The sequence below is a fragment of the Micromys minutus genome (assembly GCF_963924665.1).
Source record: "Micromys minutus genome assembly, chromosome: 17".
Lineage (NCBI taxonomy): Eukaryota > Metazoa > Chordata > Mammalia > Rodentia > Muridae > Micromys > Micromys minutus.
In genome coordinates, this window is record NC_137952.1 from 12,963,364 (window position 1) to 12,977,434 (window position 14,071).

Consider the following 14,071-nt stretch of genomic DNA (forward strand, 5'->3'; position numbering starts at 1 on the left):
TTGCTATCTTTTGTGAACCATTAGTTGGTGTGGATTATGAGGGGAAAGTTGCATAAGATAGTGTAGGTTTTTTCTCACACTCATCCTTTAGTTGCTGGGGAGAAACGAGTTTTTTTTTCTGGGTCAATGTATGGATAAAAATATCTCAAACATTTGAAAAATCATGAGCAGGAGAGAAATCACTGGACCCGGCAGGGAGCCTTTGCTGGGCTGTGTGCAGTACATGTACCCTTTCTCTCCTTATGTCATTGCCACTGCTCTGGATGTCACAGAGGGCAACCTGTCGGCTAGCCCTCAAGGACTACACAATGGTTTCTTTGTCCAGTGGTGTTAGCTAAAGGTGGCTGAGTGGTATGGGAGAGAGGAAGGGAGCAGAGAAGCCAGGCCACTCTCCCTGTGGGCGCCAGGGCCCGGGCATAACCTGGGTACTGTCTGTCCCTGCGACACATTCATCGGGACTCTCAAGGCCTCTTTGAGTACCGTCTTTTCCACCTGGCTTACTGAGACATCATCTCTGAAGCTTTGCTCAGTCCAAGTGAAGAAGAAGAGCTCTTCCTGACAATTCAAAAGGGACTAGAGAGATGACTCAGTGGGTAAGTGCTAAAGGCATTTGCTGCTCGTTCACAGGACCAGCCTCAGGGAACCCAGTGCCCTCTTCTGTCTTCCTAGGGCACCCACATGCACATACACACAAATCCATACACACATACACGCACCACACAAATAAATAAGAAAAACAAATCGTAATAAGACCTCTATTGTGAATATTTTCTGAATACTTGTCACCTTTCAATAGCACTAAATCTTCCTAGACCACCAAGGAACCCATAAAGCTGGTAATATATAAATATGCAAGTATACAAATGTATGTGTATGTGTACATATATACACACATATACCCTATATCTGATCAGGTATGTTGTGCTTTTTGTTGTGATATATATATATATATATATAGATACAAATATAGATATATATCACAGAATTTAATATTCTAACCATTTTGTGCACATAGTTCATCAGCATTAAGTAGATTTTCTTTTCTTTTTCTTGCCAATGATCAGCAACGCACATCTTCAGAACTTTCTCACTGGCCCTAACTATTACTCATTAAACAACCCCCAGCTTCTCCATCCTTTTATTCCTAGGCTTCTCTTGTAACCAAGATTCTGATTATTCTACAACTCTAGGTATCTGGCAGTCATGAAATCATGCTATATATTTGCTTTTGTGACTGGCTTACTTCACTTTGCACAATAACTTCAATGCCAACCGTGCTGCACCAGAATGGCCTTCCTGTTTGAAGGCGTATCTGCCCCTCTGATACATATGTAGACTACATTTGTCTTCATGCATCCATTGATAGGCATGTGGTTTGGCCATCGTGGCCATGGTACAGATACCTACTTTAGTTCCTAGGTCCTGTTTACCGTTCCTTTTGATATGCAGATAGTCGTGAATCTGCTGGGTAACGTTGTAACTGCATGTTTAGGTTGCTAAGGAACCATGGTCCTGTTTTCCACAGTGGCTATCCATCCCACATCCCTCTAGCTGTACACAAGGTTCCTAACTTCCCCACGCCCTCACAACTTAGACTCTTTTCTAGGGTTTTGCTTTGTTTTTGAGAATGATAATTTTAATAAATGTAAATATCTCATGATTAAGTGTTGGGTCAAAGCCTTTTTATTGCCTCCCATCTTTCCTCGTGGTGACATAGTTCACACTCAGAGCATTATGCACACTAGACAAATACAGCACCGATCCCAGGCCTCTTTTCACATTCATTTTCTTTTAATGGATGCATGGAAGAAGTTCTTTCTGTGTTTTTCTGGTTCTAGATATTAGCCATTTAGCAGATAAGTGACTCACAGTTCTGTGCTACCTCTCTGTCTTTAATGGGTGAAGTTCTTGCCTTTGAGGGTGTCCAATGTGTTTCTCTTGGCTCTGTGGTTTTTCTGGTGGCATCTAACACACACAGGCCTGTGAGTTCTTTTCTCTAAGCTCGGATCCTTTTGGCTTTAGTTCTTATGTTTGTCTTTGATCCACTTTAGGTATAGCTTCAACTTCCTTCCTTTGTAATGTGAATATCCACTATTAAAAAATTACTGTTTTCTTCATAGCCCAGCCTTGGTAAAAATTGTTTCACTCTATACAAGTGGGTTTTTATTTTTTTCTGGCCGCTATCTAGACCATTGGTCTCTATTTCTGTCATACAGTTGAGAGTACACTGTTTTGGTTATATTAGCTTTTTAGAAATAAACTTTTGAAACAAGAAAATGTGACACAAAATTCATTCTTTGTCAAGATTGCTTTTGTTGTTCCAGGTCTTTGGGGGCTCTATTTGAACTTTAAAATAGGTTTCTCAGTTTCTGTCTTTCAAACCATCACTGGGGAGGTAACCCAATCACAAAACAAAAACAAAAACAAGAAAAACCAACATATGGTCTGCACTCATTGATAAGTGGATATTAGCCCAAAAGCTCAGATTAGCCAAGATACAATTCACAGACAACATGAAGGTCAAGAAGAAAGACCAAAGTGTAGATGCTTCAGTCCTTGGACAGGGGAACAAAAACATTCACAGGAGAAAATACAAAGCTTGAAGCAGAGACTGAAGGAAAGGCCATCCAGAGACTGCCCTACCTGGAGATGCAGCCCATATACAGACACCAAACCCAGACACAGGTGCCCACAGAGGCCAGGAAAGTGTGTAAGAGTCCCTGGAGCTGGAGTTGCAGGTGGGTGTGAGCTGCCGGATGTGGGTACTGGGAACAGAAATCTGTAAGAACAGCACGCATTCTCTCAAGTCCCTGCCCATCCCTCCTCAGTTTTCTGAGAGAGGACTATGTACCCTGCCTGGTCTTGAACTTGCCAAGCAAACAACACTGCCCTTGCATTTACAACAACCTTCCTCTCTGCCTGTAGAATGAGATTTTGATAGGTATAGGACTCAATCCACAATTCCCATGGGGGAATATTGAGATCTTCAAAGCTTAAGGTCTTTCAAGCAATAAACACAGCTCTGTTCTCATGCCTCCGTATCTTCTGTAGTAAACGTGGTCGCTCCTTTTTATGAAGCCTCTCCCCTCGTCTCTTCATTTACTCATTCTGGTTCATTAGATCATTAGACCACAGGACACTTTGTCCACCATCTTTCTCCTTCTACAACAGCAGCACCATGGTTCTTTCTCCACTTTGTCCACGTACTCTGGGCACAGCTGCCCCGTTCTCATGTTTCAAGAGTAGGCATCTGTGCCAGACCATGTTGACCAGGATATTTCATCTCCTTGGCCACAGTTATCAATCTAGAAATGGGCACAGTGAATGAGAGCCAGTCCCAGGGGATGGACTACAATGGCAGCAATAAACAAACAAAGACATAAAAATTTAAAGGCTCTTTGGTTTCATAAGACCATAAGCAATAAGAATAAGATAAATCTGGAAGCACCAAGGATCACTCAGCACAGGTAAGAAGCATGTAGGGGCTGGACAGCTCAGTGGTGAAGAGCACTTGCAGTTCTTCCAGAAAACCTGGGTTTGTTTCCTAAGCACCCACATGGCATCTTACAGCCACCTGTCACCCAAGTCCTAGAGGATCAGAGACCATCGCCTGGCCTCCGTGGGCACTGTGTGCACGCGATACATGTACATACAGTAGGCAAAGCACACATACAGTAAAATATAAACAAATAATCTTAAAAGAAGGAGAAAGAAGAGAAGGAGTGGTCTGGAAGACACCAAGCCAAAAGATGAACAGAGAACTTCCTGAAGATAATGTCGATGCAGCTGAATCCAGCTGAGCCTCCAGCGAATAAGCTGTGACCTTCTCAGTGGACGTAGGCCAGCATATCCTCTTTCTGCTTATGTCTTATACGCTTGTATTCTGTTACAACCCTCATGGAGTCAACTGTAATCTAACTCCTAATTCTACATGCTTTGTAAAAGTCACTTTTCCAATGACTCTGATATTTACGTCATTTTATTTCACAAAGTATTCAAAGTACCATACAAAGTACACTTAATAAAATGAAATGTAAAAGTGTTACAAAAACATCAATTTAGAAGTCATAGTATCATGACCCCAGGAAGAGGGTGAATATTACGTTATCTGTGATGATATAGGGACCAAGAAAAGGGTGTTAAATCTAGTGACATTATTTCATAATGGCCAAGGTCAATCATGAAATGGGATTGACAAAATAATTCATTCAATTAATTCTGAAGGCTTCCAACATGTTGGAGAGTTAGATGCAATGGTCAAGCCACCCGTTCTGGTCTTTTCTAAGGAAGCTTTGTTCCTTACATTTCATCTGGTCATTCCATAACCAGTTCAAAACAGGCTGAAGGCCAGGGGCGACTTACTTATCTTGGTGTCTGGTCTCCTAGTATATAATAAGCATCAGGCACTCAAGAAATATCTTAAAGTGTATTCTGCACCAAGAACCACCTAGGTTCACATACCTGCTAAGACCAGAGATAGAACCATGAAGAAAAAGATTTCCCATAAGAGCTGAGTCACACTGCTTACATAAATCTTTAGTCTGTGACACACTGTTAGATCTTAGACTAATAAGAGCCAAGTCATAATGAGATCCTAGCCACCGAGTGGTAATGATGCCCTACCCAATCCACTTTGCCTGAGTCTACAAAAGGAAAGCTGCTCCTGCAAATTAGATTATGTGCTCTCTACATTGTATTGGCTTTCCTGGTAATTCACTTATGCTAAATGTCAAATTCAAAAGCCCCTTGTCTAATTGCAAAGGCTTTAGTTCACTAGTCAAAACAGACACAGAATAGTAGCATTAGTTAGAGAGGAATTTTGGGGCTGGATGAATATTATTAGGAAGTATCTGTCCTTACTGAGATCTTAGCCACACACACACACACACACACACACACACACACACACACACACACACACACACAAATGGGTCTGAGAAAGGCTTTTGGTGGTGTTCATACTGTTAGCCAGGAAGCCATATGTATGGTATACCAGGAGCTGGATTTCCCTGGCAAAGTTTTGTGCACTTGCCAAGGGCTTGGACACACCCTTCCAACACTGTCAGAGCTGGTGCAGCATGGCAGATGAGAACACAGTTGTGCTCACATCTGTGTGTCATTCTTTTCCGATCATGTGACCTTCTGGGAGTGTCACAATCCTCTCATTTCTCACCTGAACAAAATGGAGAAGACATCTCAGAGAATGTCTGATCATTACACAAAAGAATATTTGTAAAATGCTGAGCACATTAGCTGTCTGAGAGTGAGCCCACGTTATAAAAGATGTGGGTGTCTTTCATGGGTGTTTTTGTTTGCATGTGTTGATCCTTTGTGTATTCGTGTGTGTTGAAATTTTGAACTAGCCCAATGAAAATCACACAACAGTTAATCACAGAAAGTCACAATGCAGTTGGTGATTTCAAATCAATTCACAGGCCCTAAGATGACTCAGCAAATAAAGGTGCCTGCAACCAACTGTGGCAGCCGATCTTGGTCGCTGGAACCCACATGTTGGAAGGAGCGAACTCACTCTATGTCCTCTGAACTCCACACTTGCATCATAGCTTGTGATCCTCTAAACACACACACACACACACACACACACACACACACACACACACACACACACACCACACAAATTGGTTCATCTTACAAGGTTTAATTCTTAATAATAAACTCACTGGAAAGACTGGAAGAAGCAATACCTATAAAACAAACATTAATCCCTGGATTGTGGTAGGTTCATAGTGACATGGAATTTTACCTGCCATACCAAATTCCAGCCACTCTTGCCAGTGCCACTACTATTCCTGGATCACCTGCCCCAAATGCAAACTTACGTATGCATAAGACAGTTTAGATGGGGGGGGGGGATGCATATCATTTCTGGTGCAACATATGCACTCTGGTGGCTGTCTTTGCAGGCTGACATTTCTGCTACCTACCTGAACTGTCAGGTTGCTCCTGGTGTTGAGGGCCTTCCTCTCCGCATCCTGGAATGCCTTCTGCAGCCTCTGCTCCATTGTCTGGGCAAACCTGCAGGACTGGATGTTGTCTGACTGGCTTACAAACTGCAGCACTGAAGAAGAATCATGGATCAGCACTTGCCAATGCTCTGTCTCAGTTCCTCAAATTTAATAGCAGCCAATATACAAAACAGCATGATTTCTGGGTTACAGACATTAAGCAAATAAACAGAAAAACCAGACAAGCTTTAATTATACTTTGAGCGTGCCTCTTAAGATGGTTTACAGCAGAGAATAATTAAAGGCATGCTTGAACCCAAGGATCTCCCCATCAGAAAGAATAGCATGACTTTATCCCATGAGACCATGCAGGCATCTGCCCGAAGATGACAAACAGTGTCATCTGTATCTGAGGATGGTGACTGTCAATTGTCCTCCATCACTAAGCTGATGGCTCCCACTGCAGTGGTTTCTCCACTCTTGTGTGGTTTGCAAACTTTGCCAATCAGAAACCACAAGGGAATCAGAGTAAGACGTTAAAGCCTTTGTTGGGAGCCCCCTTCAATAACAACCAAAACCTGTTATCTCAGACTATAGATTTACAGGCACTCAGCTCTTAGTAGCAGCCACGGATAAGAAATGGGGAAACATGGCGTTCTGTGCTGTGATGCACTAAAGCACATAGATTAGGAAAGCAAAGCCTCTGTGGGAGAACGGATCTAAGGAAGTCAGGATCACAGCCATGTAGGCAGGAGTCTTGGACATCTGATGAGCAGGTGTTTGAAGGTGTGAGGACTACAGAAGCGGAGAAGCCGCTGGCAGTGGTGCTTTTAAACAGAGATCTGCTTGTCTGGTCCTGGAATGATGGGACCTCTTCCTTTGGGTGACTTGCCTGTCTTCAGCTGGAAGGCACCTGCAGGCTGGGGCTTCCAAGGGGAGGCAAGCACCGCCACAGACTGTAAGTTGGGAGTGTGCTGCTTCAGATCGGCCGTGACATTACTGACTCCGTACACACCCAGCATGTCCATCACTACAGCCGGCAAATACACCAGCCTCCCTTTGGTAGCATAGTAGCCGGCTGTGACATTGTGAGAATATTCCAGAATGTCCACCTACAAGACAAATGGACCCCCAGAACTCGTTGTTTATTTCCACTGTTTTTTTTTTTTTTTTTTAGGTTCTTCCCTGTGTTCTTAGAGCCACAGCTGTTATTTAGGAAGACTAGACGTTCCCATTGAACAAATATCCTAACGACTCCATAACGTGCACATGTGAGTTCCAAAGTATCACAATACAAGAAAATGAAATTCGTGTTGGGGGATGGTTTTAGGTACTGTGCATTCAGATGCTGATTTATATGTAAAGATTGTTTTCACCTCTGCTTGGTTAATAACGCGGTGAGTAGCCAATATCTGGGCAGGAGAATAAATTAGGGCAGGACTTCCAATCAGGGAAGAGGGAAGAAAAGAAGGGGAGGGAGAGGGAAAGAAAGGAAGAGAGGGGAAGAAAGGAAGAGAGAAGGTGTGGAGACCATGTGGATGGACCAGGAGGATTAACTGTGAGGACACATGGACCAGAGCAAGCCAGGGCAGGACTCATATGCAGGGAAAGGACCACATGGTTTGGAAGCAGGCAATATAGATGGTTAGAATAACTCAGAACCTGCCCAGCATAGTGCCATATACTCTGCAGTTTTTTGGAATCAAAGGGGGCAGAGAACCCCACACCCACAAACTCTCATCAAACCCAGATGAGATAAGGCTGAACCTGGTTCTGGATTCCTGAAGTGTTTTAAATATGATAAATGAGCATTGTCATCAAAAAGTCAGAGAGGGGACAGCAGGCAGCAGGGATGACTAAGGAACAGAATGCTGGTGAGGGAAAGCTACATCTCCCCACTCCTGGGAGGCAAAAGGCAGAGATGATAAATGAGGTAAGGCACCTTCTGGGGATGAGCCACAAAGTAACTAAAGTGGTGTCTTCCCCTTGAAGCAGAAAGGAGGCCTCAGACTCGGCTCTGTCCCTGGTTCAGCTACTGGCTCAAGGCCTATGTGGGGATGATTCACTCTTCCAGGTGAATCTTAAGGGACACTAATGGTCTGAGCCTTCTCTCTCCCAGTGGATAGATTTTGAAGGTTTAGAACTTATTCTGGCTGCATTTTACATTGGTGATGTTGTACGTTTACAGTTTTGAATGTGGGTTTCGTTTTTTTTTAATATACTAAAAGTGATGCTTGTCATAACATTAGAGCTTTGAAAAAAAGAATGATAGTTGCCTCAAGGTATGTCTTTTTTCAATCATTTTTACCCAAGAACACACACATATATTTATATACGAGTAAAGAAATATACATGTATATTCATACTAACGTATGAATGCAGAGCTGATGCTGCTTTGTAATCTCATCATTTCTCTCTGTGCATGAGTGAACTGCATTTGTGTGTGCACATATGTGTGGGTGTTTGTGTGTGCATGCATATGGGTGTTTGTGTAGTGTGTGTGTGTGTGTGTGTGTGTGTGTGTGCCTGTGTGTATGTTCACGGCTGGAGATGGAACCTAAGGCTTTGTGCATGATAGACAAATGCTCTACCCCTAAGTGGATCCCCAGCCTCCCCTCTGTTGTTTATTGTTATAAAGCACAGATCACATACAATCTTCCATCTCAACCATGCTTTGCACTAATACTTTAAATACACAGGTAGCGGATATGCCCGATACCACCATCTCCCATGGACTTCATGCTGTAAAACTGGATTTCTATGTGGAGCTATCTTAACCTTTGAACACTTTCCCAATCTCGGCATCTGCATCAGTGTCCTGTAGGACTGGGGAAAACCATTTCCCTAACATGCACAAGGCCCCAGGTCACACATATATTTCAAAGAAGCCAAGAAAACTGATTTTGCTACATGACAGGTGCACTTTGGTCTTTCCAATGTGTGTTCTCTATCCATTCTTTTCAATAACTAACCACGACGAAACATGAACATGGCCCTAAAGAACAACAACCCACCCAGTGAGCAGGCTGGGAACTTTCCAGCCCTTCTAATTACTTCAAAGTGCAAGCCTTGGTCCAGGAACTATTTGATTTTTACTACATTTCTAACCCTTGCAAGTCTTTAGAAAAAGTCAAGCAGTAACTGAACAGAGAGGATGCCAGGCTCCGCCTCCCAGCCAGGCTCCGCCTCCCAGCCAGGCTCCGCCTCCCAGCCAGGCTCCGCCTCCCAGCCAGGTCCGCCTCCCAGCCAGGCTCCGCCTTCCAGCCCTGTGCAGGCAGCAGCAGCTCACTGGAACTTAGCAGGCTGTTTGTGCCCACTACTCTTATTTTTGCCATGATCATTTACTCATGGCAAATGATCCTAATTCACTAATTAATTGTATCGTATTAATTGCATTGTGCTACTACAAAAGTATCAAAAGAAATGTGCTAGGTTTACAAAGTGCACCAAGGATTTTTAAGGTCTAGTGGCTGCAGAGGTCACTGGAAAATGACTTCAGTTCCTGCAGAGGTCACTGGAAAATGACTTCAGTTCAGGGGAAAACACACCAGGCTAGGTGAAGGGGAACAGTTACATGTTCAACGTTTGAATTTTAAAAATTGACGTCTCCAGTGGAGGGATCACCCAGTGAAGAGTGCTTTTCCCTCCTTCTCTCCTTTCCTTCTTCTGCTCAATTTCTTTTTTTAGAATCCGAAAAGAGAGACTGACAACGGCCAATAGGGGATGTGCCAAAACCTCATCCCCATCCTCTGTGTGATGGGTGGGGTGGAACCCCTAGCCTGAATGCAGCTGTCACCCAGCCCATCAAAAGAAGAAGCCAGATGATACGTTTAACTGGTACAAAAGGGAGCTCACCGACTGCCAGTTGCATTTACTTGGGCTGAACCCAAAAGACTGGAAAACAATGCCTCCATTACTTGGCTGTGCCATTGAAACCAGCCAGCAGTTATTAGGCAGTACTTGGCATGAAAGTGTTTGGAGGGAAAAATGTTTACTTCCCTGTCTGCTGCTGGCACACCAAACAAAGCGGAACTTTTCTTACAGATCTGAGTAATTTGGGCTTTTGTTGTTGTTGTTATTAGTAGTAATGGTTTTGGAGTTGGGTTTTTGAGACAGAGTCTGTAGCCCAAAGTAGATCCCCCAACCCCCGTCTCAGCCTCTCATGTTCTGGAATGATAAGCATGCAATATCTACCTGGCTTTGTTATACCTGTTACACGTCCAAAGATAAACACTATTTATAATTGTGCAGATGATAAAGAGAGAACAAAAGCAAAACAGTGATGAGAACCTTCTAGAGGATACTAAATATTCCTCAAATGACGTACCAATGGGACAAGTTTTAAAAGTATAAAAGTAATATAAGGTAATTAGCCTCAGGTTTCCATCTTGAGATGACCTTTTCCTTCAGCCACATGACATTACCACACAAAATGACAAACGATTCCACTGTTGGGAAGCGTGGGTGTGGCGTGCACCAAGGAGGGAAACATCTACTCCTGCTCTGGACCCAGCAGTTGCGTGAGCTGAATTGGATTAGAAAGCACGGAGCTTACGTGAGCGGAGACATCGTTCTGATGGAAAGCCTTCCGCAGTGCTTGTGTGAGCCCTTTGGTTACGCCAAGTTTCAAGGACTCACTGCTCTGCATTCTCCTCTGAGTTAGGAAGAAAACTGTGGGGTGAAAGAGAAGCAAGAATGAACCGCAGAATAAACAAGCAGCCCTGCCCCCCATGTCCATCAGAGCACATCTGAATAAGCAAAGGGCCACCAATCCGGTGACAGGCTGGGAATAGTGACCAGCAGTCCTAATTAAGGCCCACTAATGCCGAAGAGCTGCTACTCTGATGCTAGTCCATTTCTAACCCACGCTGCCTCTGACCTTGAGGACCAGTCTCTGTATGCCTGGTCCCCAGGGAGTCAGTGTGCAACCACATTTCTGTAACAGCACTTAGAGACAGACGGTCCCTGAGCTGGATCATACAGCTCTAATCAACCCTGAATCCAGAAGGGACAGGACCACCTCACAGTGGGGATGCAAAGGGCATCAGTGGCAGAGTTTAATAGTCATTATTAGAAGGACATCAGAGTTCTGCCATGGTTTTTGGAAAGGGCTGGGACTGTGGAAGGTTCCCATGGGAACTGATGTTTTCAATGAGTACTCAGGGGCATCAGCAGTCAGCTAGGAAAGGGTGGGGGGGAGACTGTGACCCCCTCCCCACTCCCAGATCCCACACCAAGTGGAAAGGCGTGGGGGGGGGCTGAATCTTGTCAGTGTACATGTTTAGTTTGGTTCTAAGCCAGACAGAAAATAAGGGATTTAAAACAAAGCAATACACTCTAGAAGATTCTTTTGACTACAGGATGGCAAATAGATTGAAGAAGACAGATGTGTCTAGGGTTGCAGAAATTCCAGTAAACAATGGTGACAGCAAGCACTAAGCAGGTGGCAGTGGGGGGTGGGTGGAGAGAAGGAACACTCAGGAGGGAGAGCAGAAAGGACTGGTATCTGGTCACAGTGGTCAACTGAGGCTGGCGCCAGGGCAGGCAAGAGAAGCCAGGGTGTTTCTGAATGGGGTGAAGCTGGGAGAAGGGAAGGATCTGGAGAGAGGAGTGGGGGATAGAAACCCAGAAACAGAAAGAGATACCGTATTTTCTGCTGGGCCTAGTTTCACGATTTCCCATTTTAGAATAAGATATGTCTCGAGATATAATTTCCTTCCTTTGTGGGGCGAGGAGGAAGGCGGACCGTGAGCACTCAGCGCCGGCGAGCTCTTTCAAATAATTTGTCTAATGCTTTTTATAGAAGACACTGCTGACTACTGGAGGAACTCCACTCACGCTAGACGTCCTACAACTGGGAAGTGGGGCGGAAGGGAGAGCAACCCCACTTCGCTCATGGCTCCAGTATCACCCAAGGAAATCACCTGACATCCAAAGAAACCCTAGCTTCCTCCTGCATGACTTAACTGTCCACTTGGCCTCTGCCGATTAGTAAAACCTTTCTGAGTGGTGTAGCACTTCCCAAAATTTTGTGTTAAGTGAATCACATTTATTCATGCAAGAAATTCCCGGTGTGTTTCATAGACAGAACAGGATGTGTGCTGGCATTCCCTGAGCCGCTGGAGTACTTGTGGTTCTCCTAGGCACTTCTGATGTCAAAACCAACCCTGGGACCACAATCTGTGTTACCCAGTGTCCCCTTCTCTGACACTTGCTGAAAGACAAGGTTTCTCAGCCTTGACATATGGATTAGTCTGTTTTTGTCTTCCCACCTTGAGTATGCATGTGCACACAAGTATGCATGCACACACACACACACACACACACACACACACACACACTCAACTGAGTGCAGGTACATATATGTATTCAGTTGTGTGTCTCTGTATGTCCTTGTATGTGGAGACCAGAGGACAACTCTAGGTTATCCCTCAGGTACTCCCTGCCTTGTTTTTTGGTACAGGATCTTTCTTTCTGCAGCTTGTCAAGTAGGCTAGATTGACTGGGCAGAGAGCCTCAGGGATCAGCCTGTTTCTCTTCTCCTGAGTCTTTTTTTTTTTTAAGATTTATTTATTTATTTATTTTATGTGAGTACACTGTAGCTGTCTGCAGACACACCAGAAGAGGGCGTCTGACCTCATTACAGGTGGTTGCGAGTCACCATGGTGTTGCTGAGATTAAACTCAGGACCTCTGGAAGAGCAGTCAGTGCTCTTAACCACTGAGCCTTTTCTCAAGTCCCCTCCCACAGCGTTTTAAAAACATGGATTCAAAGAGGTTAACTCTTGCTCTTGTGTTAAGCACTTTAGCAACTGAGTGTTGTCTTCAGCTGCAGACAGTCATCACTGTGCAGACTGAACAGTGGGGAATGCTGAACATAATTCTGGGTGCCTACAAGTTCCAAGTAATACTCCCCTCCCCAAGAGTGATACCTACAACGTCTCCAGACAAGGCCAAGTGCCTCTTGGAAAGGGAGAGCAAGAACTCTCCTGATTGACAAACACCGATCGGAGAGAACTCTTTCTACCACATCTCTGAAATCAGGACTGTGCCTTTGTCCTCGGAACCTCTCACCTGTCTTCACTAGGAACTTGTGGGACATCTGACAGTCCAGGTTGGATGCCATTCTGCCGGTCGTGACCATTGCCGTAGACACAGCCGGAAAAGCTGCATCTGTGTTTCCTGTCTGCAAAGACGGCAGTCTGGTGGCCTTTACCGATGCCGTGACGGACGTCAGTGCAGCTGTGATTGTCAGTGGGCGGGGTGTAGACGCTCTGGGTGTGTCTGGCCTGGTAGGGTTAGGGAGGGCAGTGTGCATGGCTTGTGGCTTCTTGGGGAGGTGTGTTGTGGACAGCAGGCCTGAGGACAAGCCTGTGGCCCCTTGCATGGCTGTGTGAGTGCCCATGCTGTGTGCTGTCCGGGCAAGCATGTACGTTGGTGTGATAGGGAAGGCTGTGTGGACTGTCCCTGCTGTCACCTTTGGGCCTGATGCTGCCTTGTTGGTGACATTTTTAGCTAGAGCTGTGGTCAGACTGCTCTTGGCTAAGCCGCTGCTGCCGCCAGTGCCCTTAGCAGTAAGGGCTGCAGACAATGGCTCTGGACTTGATTTCCTCAGAAACAATGTTGTGGTGGTGGCGGCGGCGGAGGAGGTTGCTGACAGTTCTCCCTTGGAGGACACTGAGGTTTCCACTGCAAAGAGAGAAAAGGAAAAATCTGTCATTGGATCGGGATGCACACCCCACTGTCTTGATGATGGAGGAATGTCACTTATGAGCTTGCTAGTGTAAGAAGTCTCCGCACTCCAGGCTTTCAGAGGGGAGAACTCAGAGAGACAGCTTTAGGCTCATTAAGTCAACTAGCCGTAATGAAAATGCCGCTTACAGCAAAGCCATGGTTGTTGATAACAAGGACATACATTTTGAATACTTTCAACAACAACAACAACAACAACAAAAAAAAAAAATCAGGTAGGCAGGGTGGATCGGTGGCATGCCTGTCTGGAGCTGCATCTCACTATTGAACGAGGGGAGGCAGGCTGCTTCAAAGCAAAGCTGAGCATCTGTGTGGAGCTTGAAGATGCTTTGGCCGGAAAAAGCAGTCATACCT

The 14,071-nt window shown here is 44.9% G+C and overlaps 1 protein-coding gene across 3 annotated transcripts in view; it reads right to left on the minus strand.

Moving 5' to 3' along the window:
- Nucleotides 1–14,071, minus strand: part of KIAA1549L (KIAA1549 like) — a gene marked incomplete at its 5' end in the record, with an annotated part of 249,641 nt that overhangs the window by 90,293 nt on the left and 145,277 nt on the right. For all 3 annotated transcript variants that reach the window (XM_080931712.1, XM_080931711.1, XM_080931710.1), the window contains 4 exons: nt 5,946–6,079; nt 6,859–7,078; nt 10,522–10,637; nt 13,040–13,654. In XM_080931712.1, coding sequence (XP_080787838.1) covers nt 5,946–6,079; nt 6,859–7,078; nt 10,522–10,637; nt 13,040–13,654 — 1,085 coding nt within the window. The remainder of the gene's footprint in view (nt 1–5,945; nt 6,080–6,858; nt 7,079–10,521; nt 10,638–13,039; nt 13,655–14,071) is intronic.